Source organism: Strongylocentrotus purpuratus, unplaced genomic scaffold (assembly GCF_000002235.5).
Source record: "Strongylocentrotus purpuratus isolate Spur 01 unplaced genomic scaffold, Spur_5.0 spur5_scaffold_15, whole genome shotgun sequence".
Lineage (NCBI taxonomy): Eukaryota > Metazoa > Echinodermata > Echinoidea > Camarodonta > Strongylocentrotidae > Strongylocentrotus > Strongylocentrotus purpuratus.
In genome coordinates this window covers 23216901-23228981 of record NW_022145600.1, presented here as the reverse complement: position 1 = coordinate 23228981, position 12081 = coordinate 23216901, and the positions used below count along the sequence as shown (strand labels likewise).

Genomic DNA, 12081 nt, shown 5'->3' with positions numbered 1-12081 from the left:
AATAACATTCAGTTCTCCTCATTCATTGACATCTTTTTCTGTCCATTTATTACGTTAGGTTCGAGTTGTGTTATACCAGTAGCAGACATCCGAGGTTCTGACTCTCACAACTACACAAAGGGAGAGAAGGCTCTTCGCTGCAAGCTTGCCTCCCTCTATCGTCTTGTAGACCTCCATGGCTGGACCCATCTCATATACAACCACATCTCGGTAAGTCAACTTCATGTTTCATTTGTTTGGGGCCAGAAGGACATGAAGTTGTGGACTGTAACACAGAGATAATGCCCTTCTGGCTCTAAACGAATCATAATGACTTCTATTGCTGTGGAAAAAATTGTATACATTCAGTGTTCTTTTTCAAAGCAGTCTCATATACAACCACATCCCAGTATCAAGTCAACTTAATTTTTCATCTGTTTGGAGCCAGAAGGAAATTAAGTTTATTTTTCCTTGTAAAAAATGCGTTATCTGTAAACTGAATTTTATCAGTGAGAATCGAATTTTGATATGGACAATAAATACATTGATTCAATTCAATCATATTCTATTTCTCGGAAAATGCTTGCATACTTGGAACATCAGATAGCGGTACTGATTTCATGCATTAAACAAAAAACAAACAAAAATTGTTTGCGAGGATGATTTTTTTTCTTCCTACAACACAATTCAAAACCTTGTATAAGGTCGGGTAACCTGTGTTGTGCATTAGCAATGACTTTATACTTAGTCATATTGCTATTCGTTATTCATTATGGGCACTGGGCACTCATTACAAACACGCTACATGGACCTCAATTCATAGCAGCAATATCCAATGCACAAGCAAATATCCATTACAGGTTAAGTGACTATTGATTTCTAAAAGGCTCGATGTAATTAAACTTTTGATATCTAAAAGCCTTTGTCATAACCTGAACAAAGGGCACTTACACAAAGATTATATATTCAACCTCATTGATCTACTCTAACGTTGATTTTAATAAGTGGTAGACATGTATATTTCATGGTACACACACCGTTAAAGGAAACTGAGTACGGTAGATTGTTTAGTTCTATTAAAATCTTTGATGTTTGTCCACAGGAAATTAATTGTAATTACAGTGAATTAGAGAGCCAAGTTCATATTGTGTCATTTGTTTGACATTTAGGGAGTTTATATTCAGTAGTGCAAATCTTTTCCAAGAAATATCTGTTGACATTTCCTACATGTTAGGTCAGTTGGGTAATAGGATTAAATGTAAATTTATGTGATATTATCGGAGCCTTGTTACGAGGTCAGCCAAATTTCAAGAACTCATTGACATGGCCGGCATTCCACGGCTCGATGGCAACGTCAAGAAGGATCTCGGAATACGTGATCGTGCCACGACCCTCTGCTATGTGTCGTGGTTATCAGGTTATCTGAAATCTTGTTAAGTGACTTGATATCGGAACTTCGTTGAGGTTTCTCTTTTTATCAGATAGGCTATTACTATAGGACACTTGTGTATGTCTGACTTTCTCATGTACCTTTCCTTGATGTTCTTGGGGATGTTTCTGAGTTGAGTATCAGCCTATTATAAACTATCTATAGGCTGCTTCATGAATACTTCATTAATAAATGCAGTGGGCTTTGCAAATATTTACTTTGAGGCTATGTACCTACATGTACTTGTTGGTTCTTATATGACATCAGAACCAGGCACTTAACGATTGCAAACCATAAATGCATTCCCAGAATTCAGATACTTCTCAAATAAAGATCTACCAATTAAGCAAAGGAAGATTCTCCCAAACAGCATGCAACTACACTTGTATTGTGGTCACTACTATCTGTTCTGCAATTTGTCAAACATTTGTATGGCTTCACCGACACTAATAACCCAAATCTTCACTTTACGGTTTGGTTAGTCTGGTCTAATTCTCTCTCTAAGGTTTGACCACTAAATGGTGCAAATCTTATAGGCCTGATTGACAATATTTGAGTGTGATGTTCCATCATTCGAATCTAAGCCAAACACAATAGAAGTTGACAGTCAGTGGAGAAAAAAATTGGTTCACAAAGGTTGCTTGCTGGACTGTGAATGTCAAATCGGCCTCTCCCTTCTAAAACTTGTAAAAGGATCAATTGATAAAGAGGTAGCTATACACCCTTTGCAGTAAACTTTGTAGAGAGAGGTTCGCTGTGCTTTCAATTTTGTCTTGCTTTTGATACCAGACAGTAGGATAATAACGGCTGAGAGGGCATACAAGGATGCTATAGCTGATTACACACGTTTTTGAAGTGTTTGACGATTGTTGGTCCATTGTCAAGGATGTATAGACATGAAAGGCTAGCAGGTGCATTTACTCAGAATGATTTTCCACTGGAAGGGATATCGGGGTAAAGAATGTACATACATAAAGACATGCATGTGGTGTCAGGATGGGTTAAAGGGTAGGCTTCCTCTAGGCCAAGTGTATTTCTACTTGAAATAAGATACAGATTATTATAACGGCAATGAAAATATGGGCAGTATTCAATTCACAGTGCTACTTTTCGCTAAGTTTGCATTTTCTAAACTAAAGCAAAGCTTAGTTGCACACATGTGTGTTACTGTATTTCTTAGGTGTATATACAGTATTTACATGTAGTTATCACTTTAAAAAGGGGTTAGCCAGGGTGTCCATGAAATGATAAATTTGACATTACAAGTTTGATGAAACAGCCCCCTCCTTTTTAATAGAATTATGTATAATGTTGGTGTAGGTAAACATGAAGTTGAATTATTTGGTTGGCCTTATTCCATGTTTGGGGGTATGGGTGCATTGACATGTCTACTCCCAAACACACCCCCCCCCCCCTTCTCTCTATTACAGCTTGCTGCACCCTTATGATTACTTGTAAAGCTAGTTGGGCAATATCATAGATCGGTAATCAGAGTCATAAGCCTGCTGTCACATAGTGATAATTGCACTGCGGCATGACATGAGAAACCACATCAGACTTCATGGTGAGGTAACACGCCCTCCTGCTGTCAATGGGTCATTTATACCGGTGTGTAGTCTGCCCATAATCAGACCACCGGTATCAGGTTTCCAAGGGGTCAGATTCGGCTGGTGAGGGCGAGATCGGTGTGGTGAGTGGTCTGAGAAAGATTTGGCAAGTTCATGATTGAATTTCTACCATAAGGACGTTATTGGGGGAGGGGGTATCAAAACTGTTATTAAAATGTTATTATGATTATTATATTCACCACTACCCCCAGGCCCCACCACCACTATCATTATCACACTCTACCCATTTTCACCACCACCATGTCTTCTCCTTTTCCAATAATTTTATGATTACCATCATTGATGTTCATCCCTTTCATCTTTACCGATGTATTGTCAGCAAAACAAACACTATCATTATCACCACCCTCTCTTGTACTAGTACCAAAAGCATAGCAACACGCCAACACTTTTACCAGTAACACCAGTTCCTCTACCACTAGTTTCACCACCACCACCTCCACCACCACCACCACACCCCCTCCACAACTGCCACCATTACCACCATCCCAACCTCCCCCATTTCCACCACCACCACCAACACTGACAACAACAACAACAACATTATCACCTCGATCACCACCACCACCACCATCCTTCACTGTACCATAACCAGAGCTCCCACACCACTTCACCTAACAGTGACAATCAAAATCACAGAGGATAAACATTTGCTCATCCTGTTTCATGTTTTGCATGTTAGCTTCATCAATCAAGTTCACACATACATGTACATGTAGATCAAGAAAAATAACAAGTTGACCTGGGAAGAAGATCTATGCATGTTTAAAGTTTACATTGCCAGACTAGATCCTTGCCACACCTGTTCTTGGGAGGCAAAGGTGAGGAGAACCTGTCATGGATATGATCACAAGAGGGAGATAAATAGGTGGATGAATCACAGATTATGAATGTCAAGGTCAGAGAACAGCAGTCTGTCTACCTGGGATTGTGTGGTCTTTCGGTGTGGTAGAATAAAGGAGTAGTTGCAAACAGTCTGTCTATCTGGGCCTGTTGTCTTATGTGTGGTAGAAGAAAGAGTGTTTGCAAGCAGCCTATCTACCTTAGCCTATTGTGGTGTTGCATGTGGTTGCAAGCAGTCTTCCTTGGCCTGCCGTGTTCGTAATAAGTGTGGTAGAAGAAAGAAGTGGTTGCACTTAAACATACCGTATACCTTCTGCCGAATGACCTGCTCAAAAAGAAGTCATCAAGAAGATTAAGGTGTACTATCTAGCATAGATGATGAGTTTTTCATAATTTGAAGAGATTACTATAAATGATACAGAAATTATTGTTAACAAGCAGCTTTTGAAGATGGAATTTATAGGATATAGAAAAAACTCTTTGATATCATATAGGGTATTAGGACAGATTATATTATGTCGTACATATTTATGTAGATGTTACAGGAAGTGAAAAGAGATTGGAGAAGGGAGTGGGGTGGCAAGTAAGTTTCGGTTCAGCTGAGAAGAAATGTCACAGATTTCTACAATAAGTGTCATTTTGTTATTTACCATTCACTCTGAGTAAACTCTTGCTGAAACTCCTTTTCAATCGTCCAAGCATACACGCCTACATGAGCATCCAGGCGACCATATCTCATTGGGGATAGTGTTAATATTCATTGCACAGACTCTGCAGAGGTTGACTGAGTAAGATCTCAATCAAATTCAAAGCTGGTAGTAGAATGTCCTCATATGACCCCTACCAGATGGCCTGTCCTGAAATGACCCCTGGTAGACATGAGGACAAGGAGAGGCCCAAGGCTGAATGAAGCATAAACAAAATCTAGGGATCACAGAACACATTGCTCAGTCATGTTTAGAAGGGGAGCGAGAAGTTGCTAACCCTGTAAATCTTATGGGCTTTAGACCCTTGTAACAGGAGGGAGAAGGGCCAGGCAGGATGGAGTATTTTTGATGATGGGTGGGAGTCAAGTGCTGGTGACCCATAGTTGGTAAATCATCAGATTTATCCTAATAAATGTAATTTATGTGTTCATTTCCCCCTTTTCTTTTTGTGTATCCCCCCCCCCTCTCTCCTTCCCACTCCCCAAATCAATTTTTTACTAAAGATATTTTTTCAACATATATTGTATTGTATAGTTTGTGAAATGGATAGATAATTGGATACCACTGAAAAAGATGTCTGGTTTATTTGTACAGATAATTTTTTCATGGTTAAACAAGCTAGTTGCCCCATTGCATACTTTTCATCCAATCACTGAAAAAAGTTTTTATTCTTCTGCACATGCTTCCATTCATCGATAGTCAAACAAAAATCTAGTTTCAATTTGAAATGAAACACTGATGAAAAGAATTATTGAAATTGTAGTTTACAAGGAAGAGAACTGCATCAAAAGCAACATTGAAAAGAAAGATTTTGTTGGTACAACATTTTTCATTGAACATAAACTTTGCAATGTTCAGGGAATGTACTATGGTATTGTGCAGATCACCTTAGAATTTCTTCAAGCAGTTTTGATATTCTTATTCAGAAGGGGGGGGGGGATGAAAAGAGGAAACATATTTCAAATGTTAATGCCCTTGCATGCTTTAGAAAAATGCAAGTTACAATGAAGTTGTTACTTCTCCAGAGTCCGTCATATTTTCTTATATTCTCTGTGATTTATTGTTGAGTGAGTGTTTTTTAGTTAATCTGATATCTAAAACGTGCTTGGTTGTAATCGATTCAATGAGCAACTTTAAAGAAAACCAGCAAAAGAAATAAGCCATATGCTTGGGTTTGTATGGTAAGAAAAGGATGATAGTGTACAAATTTACAACCAAAACACACCAGTTCCACAGAATAGTTGAACATTGTATACCTGCAGTTGGCCCCCATTCCTCTCGTTACCCAACCCATCTTAATGACATATTAATGAATCCTCCAAGCCTATTATTTGATCATCATAATTCATAGCTATTAATTTATTATGCTATCAAAGTAGCATTCCTAAATGTCAACTCCTGGATCTAATCATGAGTGGGAAAAAAAGAAATTGAACGGAATGGAGAGGAGAGGAAGAAGGAAAAAAAGAAAAGAGATGTCTAGAAATAGGATATTGTTGATCCCGCTAACCTGGGCATTATCTAGTTACATGAAAGAACCCAGTTTTGGGTTTGGTAGTCTTAATCTTAGACTGCCAGGAAACAGTTGTCAGGTCCTCTAAATATAGGCCAACTTTCCACTTTTATAGAAGCACCATAACAAAACAAAAAAAGTCTTTTGAGTAATGTATCTGGGAGCTTTTTGGGGAGGGGGGGGGGGGGGGGGGGGGGGGGGGTTCAGGCTCTGTCTTGTGCAGTTCTGGCACTGTCTTTGATTTCTAAGCAATGTTATCAGTAGGCTTATTGTTAATAAAAACATGTACCTGTATCAGCATAGAACAGTTTTTAGGGACCCCCCCCCCCCCCAACAACAACAACAAATATTTGCCTCATCCTATGCTTTAATCAAAGGATAATATTATTTTTTTTAATTTGCAAGATAATTTGATACCTGGAACAAAATATCATCTGTGCAATTACACCTAGATGCCTTCTAAGGGGCAAGCCTAATAGATCTTTTTCTTTATTGACGGTTGTATTTCCTTTACATATCTGTTTTGTCTGATCATTATCTGATCAAATGTCCAAATCAAACATCTTGTGTCATCAGTGTGATCCTATGACTGTTGTTGCCAGACTAGGACAAGTATAGGGTTATTGATACAGTCATGGTTGGTGATACCAGAGCCTTGTTTACATGCACACATCGGTGGTATTATTCTTAACAACCAAGAGGGTATCATTCTAACCCCTGACTGGTTCTTTGATCCTCCTTTCTTTCCCAACACTACCCCCCCCCCCCATATTCTTCCTCTAGCCTTTATCTTTCGTTCTTGACAAAACGTCTTATTGCCCCATTCAAACTATAGTCTTTATCTTTCGTTCTTGATAAAAATGTGTTATTGCTCGTTCAAATTGGAAGACATTTATATGAAACTTATGAAGAAATGTATAAGAATCATTGTATATCAAAAGTGGCATTCACACTAGATGATAACATTGTATAAACATTGTGCAAAGAAGCTGAGCCCATTAAAAGCCTTGCCCAGGTATTTGTTTTTTGTATAATATGACATTCAGACGTCTCTCACCCTTTGGATCTGCTGTTCCCCTTTCTATAAAAAAAGGAGATTTTACCTCAAGAAGTACATTGGAGGTTCAATACAAGAAAGAGAACATGACCCCGATTCCTTATCATTTTGTTTTGTTTGAAACAATCCTCAAAACATGCATTGTGCAATGTATAACTGGGCGGGGCTTCTTTTTAATTGCACACTGATGATTGGCCAACCAGCTGTCACTGACCTCTTCAAAATGCATTTATTTATATGATGTTGTTTTCCAGTGTGTACCCCCCTGATGCAATACTGTGATTCTCAATGCAACGTTTCTTTTACAAGTTTCATATAAGTTTTCTCCAGTGTGAACAGGTATATTTTATCTGGAGACACCAGACAATGTCACAACGATACATCAATGTTTTGTGGTCCCTGGATAAAGTTCAGTATTTACACATTGCACTTTCGAAGAATGTAAATTCCATAAGAATTGGTCTGGGTTAAGTGGTCTCTTTCTCTCTGCCTCAGGGTCTCTGTCTTTAGTTGCTCTTTTTATCTCTTTCTTCCCCCTTATTTCTCTTTCATGCTAACTAGCCCTCTTATTCTCATATACCCCATCTTCCCTTTCTCTAATCCGTCTAAAAGTATTCAAAAAGGCCCTAGTTCAGCCAGCCAACCTTTCATTATTGAGTTATTAAAAACACACATAAAACCTCAAATTTTAATATAAGGGGTATTAATAATTTAGTTGTTAACTGTACAAAAATATGTCTTTCTCCTGTATTTCGCCCATCCCTCTCCCTCTCTATCTGTTTGTCCGTCACTGTTTGTTATTCCCTTGCTAACATTTCACCCTCTTGCTCCGATGTTCCCCTCAACATTCTTTAAACATAAAATTACCCCGAGAAGAACATTGGAGCTTCGATACTCCCTGCCACTCAAGCTAAAAGCCACTATACCTCACATCAATAGAACATACGCTCTGTGGTTCCCCTACCCTGCTAAGAATACATGTATTACCGCAGCATATATTCTAAATGAACCCTTGAGCATGGTTAGCCACATGCAGGACATGCAGGTACATTTTGTACATTAAATATAAGCTACACAGGAAGGTTGGAATGCATAATGCATGCTTCAATCAAATCTTCCGAAATTGCTTTTTACTTATGGTTATATCCTTTTCTTTGCTATGTCTGTTTATTTTTCTGTTGTTGATTGTAATTCAAATAAAAATATGGTAGAATCCAGAGACTGTAGGCAAGTTTAGGAATATAAGTGTATATGCTTGTTCCAAATCACAAGATATGAGAAAAATATTGATTATATGAATGTGATAGAAATATACATATATGTAACATGAGTTATTGCAAGGGTAGATATTTAAAGAAGTTGAAGAAGCATTGCAATGTTTGGTATTGGACAAGAAATCTGGTTTATTGTAGAATAAGGTAAAGGCTGTCTGCAAAGGTAGGAAGGTAGATCCCTATAGGGAAAGAGATGTTTCCATAATATGTAGAAAGGGGACTACTGATGAAAAGGTAGAAGAAGATGATGAATGGGAGTGGGGGGGGGGGGGAGGAGGCAAGACGTAAGGAAAGAAAAACAGAGCATTAGCGGAAGAGATAGGAGAAAGGAAGGTAGAAATTGAGTTCAATAAGGAGACAGATATAGACAAGGAAAGAGATGGGGAGGCAGAGAAACAGAGAGAGAAGGATTGATAATAGCGCGTCCTTGTACAGCACTGGGATGAAGATTTGCCAGTCACTTGACGGGACTTCATTTCAATTGGCTTTACCCTCACATAGAACATGAAACGACAAACACAATTTAGTCAGCTGCGCCTCATACCATGCTGGCCCAACCCCATCCCTTTCTCTGAAGACGATCAGAAAAGGAAAGACAAATGTCATACAGACTTTCACTGGTTACATTCCCACTTCAGCAGAGATGATGCTAACTCGACAGGATTTACAGAGAGAGAAAGAGAGAAGCTCCGGTTGCACATAAAAGGCCCCATTTACACTGGAGAAAAATAACCAATTTGAAAAAACCCTCTATATTTACATTACTGGTAAAACCTAGACAAAACCTTGATGTTGCTAATTCTGGTATTTTAGTGAGTTGTGCATGCTGCTCTGTATGCGATAGCATTGGCTCGAGAAAGTCTCACAAGCAAAAACTAGAATAACTCAATGGTGTTTTTAGAGTTACATGTATCATTTACACTGGATAAGGGCAGAGTTTTAAAGAAAAACACATACTACAGATGTTAATTCATGTTTTTCAGCGTGTTTATGAGTAGTTGCCTAGCAACTTGCAACAAAACTTCACAGGATGAGGAATAACTCAGGGTTTTTGTGTGCAGTGTAAATGCCCCTTCTGGCGAAAATAGGAGAGGAATATTCTGAGCTTTAAAATAGTTGATCCCCTTCCTTATCCATGGAAGATGGAGTATTTTCTTCGCTTGTGTACCACATTCATATTCGCTGAGAGCCTGGCTGTGCGTCTTTCAGCGCATTAAGACGTGTGTCAGATCTTGGCTGGACTTACCCAGACTGCCCTTCTTGAACTATGTATAGATTTGGTTGAGTTGATTTGTCCTGGCATGCCAGATTAGGGCAAAGAAAGTAGGCCACTCTTCTGCTCCACGGTATACCATTTTTCCAATGTCAAAGTCTTAACGAGCATTAGGAAATCAATGGGTGGATGGAAGTAGAAGCTTGGATAGTAATGTTACTTTATTTTGAAACAAAGACTGTATGTATTCTTTATTTCTTTATATACAATTTTTTGTTGGTATTGCACATACCTTATGAGGCCTATATATATGTGGAAAATCTTACTGAATTTTCTGAATTGTTTACCAAACTTATGAATATATTGTAAGATTTAAATGTAAATTATGGTAAAATTTAGTTACCTCTATTATAATAGTCAACATTGTGATCGAACCTTTCAAAGCACACTTACACATTTAGGATGCAGGAAGAGAATAAATGCAAGGGGTCAGGAATGGTATGGCGGTTGGGAGGAGGAGGTTGAGAGTGGGGGTTGGGGGGGGGGGGTAATTAGGGGGAGGGTTATGGGGCCAAGGAAGAAAGAAAATGATGTTTCAGACGACAGTAGCAAGTAAGGAGCAGATAAGAGGACACGTCTTCCAAGGGGTGTTGTAAGTAAGGGGAGCTCTGGTATGGGGTAAAGCAAATAGAGACGGGTTGAAAACACCACATGGTTACATGACTGTATCATTGGTATTTTTCAATCATTGATGAGGTATTCTGCTCAATCCTTTGGCTCTCTTTCTCTCTGTCTGTCTGTCTTTCTCTCTCTCTCTCTCTCTTACCCTTTCTTTTCTCTCCCTTTCTTTTCTCTCCCTTTCTCCCCTCTACCTTTCTTCCCTTTCTTCTCACCTCTCTCACTCTTGTCTTGTTTTTCTTTTGACTCTTTCTCTCTCTCTCTCTCTCTCTCTTTCTCTCTCTTTTTTCTCTCTTTCCTTTCTCTCTTTCTCTCTCTCTCTCTCTCTCTCTCTCTCTCTCTCTCTCTCTCTCTCTCTTTCACTCAACATTCATGCCAGCCATCTCTGTATTTATGTTTGGTTTCCATGGTGAGAGGAATTCCCCAGGGATAGTAGATGAGCCTACCTGAAGAATGAGCTCTGTGGCTCGATCCAGCCAGGTCTAGCATCAGCCAGTCTATCTTTGATACTTTGATAATGCAGTGCACTGCCAGGAATAAACAAGCATGTATGGTTTTTACCGTTAAAAACTTGTATAGAAGCCCCAGTCATTATATTTATACAGATATACATTTTTTGCAGTACATTTTCATATCGGCCTCATGTTGACTTCTTTGTCTATTCATGATTCTCCTCCGTTGATACATTAATATTTCATAATTTTAAAAGCCAGCTGTTGAATGTTGGCAATAGCAACATGATCATTACGTGCGTCTGATTGCCTGTATTAAACATGACGCATTCCCCCCAAATAGGCGTCACTTTGCAGTCATTTGCTGAAACTGCTACACAAGGCCACTTTAATACTGCATGGTCGGCCAACCAACCAACATGAACTATCCGAGATTACCGGCTAAGGCTTGAGTCAGAAATGATGTGTCCGGAACTGGCATTTTGATCAGTAATAGCAAATGAAGAAGCCTCGGAGAAATAGAAAATGGATTGTGAATATCTTTCACAGCTCCTGTTATATGATATGGACTGTGTCATGCCAAAGTACTTTGAAAGATGAAGAAATGAGAGATGCTGAAGTGCGTCATTGCATGAATTTCTAATCTTTTGCCTAAACCCTTCATCTCTTATAGTAAGGCTACATACTAACTTTGTTTGCGGGGGGGGGGGGGGGGGGGGGGGGGGGGGATTGAAGTTTCCAAGTAGGGGTTTTATGAACTAGGCCCCTTTTAAATTGTTGGGGGGAGGGGGGGGGGGGGGTTTAGAGTAAAAATTGGGGCTCATGTGCAACAGACCCTTTGGCCTTAGATCCTCCGTAGTAAAAACAAAGAAATACCATACATGCTCAGTCAATAAACTGTTCTTAAGAGCAGTTAATAACCCACTTCTGAGAATGATGTAATCATAGGAAAAATTAGATAATTCAAAAGGACGTAAAGAGTTCTTTTTAGCGTGATAACTTTCATATTGACAACATATATTGACAATATAGAATGTATAGATGCATCCATTCAGAGCTCGTCCTCCGTACATGTTTGACTGTCGAGACATACAGTAAACTATTCATGATTTGACCTTTAGCGAAGACCTATTAGTACGCCATTTTGATAGCTGGCATTACTCTTTCGCAACCAACAACATAACATTATTTATTAGAAGTCACCCACATTAAGCCACCATGATTGAGCAGCATGCATGCAAAGATACTCAGCGCGGCTCGGTATTGATTAGGAAAGACGGATATTTGCCGAGAGTGATCCTTCGACAA

The 12081-nt window shown here is 39.0% G+C and overlaps 1 protein-coding gene across 6 annotated transcripts in view; it reads left to right on the top strand.

Annotated features, from left to right (window-relative positions):
* LOC115924095 (gamma-adducin-like) overlaps positions 1-12081 on the top strand; it is a 74835-nt gene that overhangs the window by 46810 nt on the left and 15944 nt on the right. For all 6 annotated transcript variants that reach the window (XM_030985849.1, XM_030985852.1, XM_030985851.1 and 3 more), the window contains one exon: positions 59-210. In XM_030985849.1, the coding sequence (XP_030841709.1) occupies positions 59-210 (152 nt within the window). The remainder of the gene's footprint in view (positions 1-58; positions 211-12081) is intronic.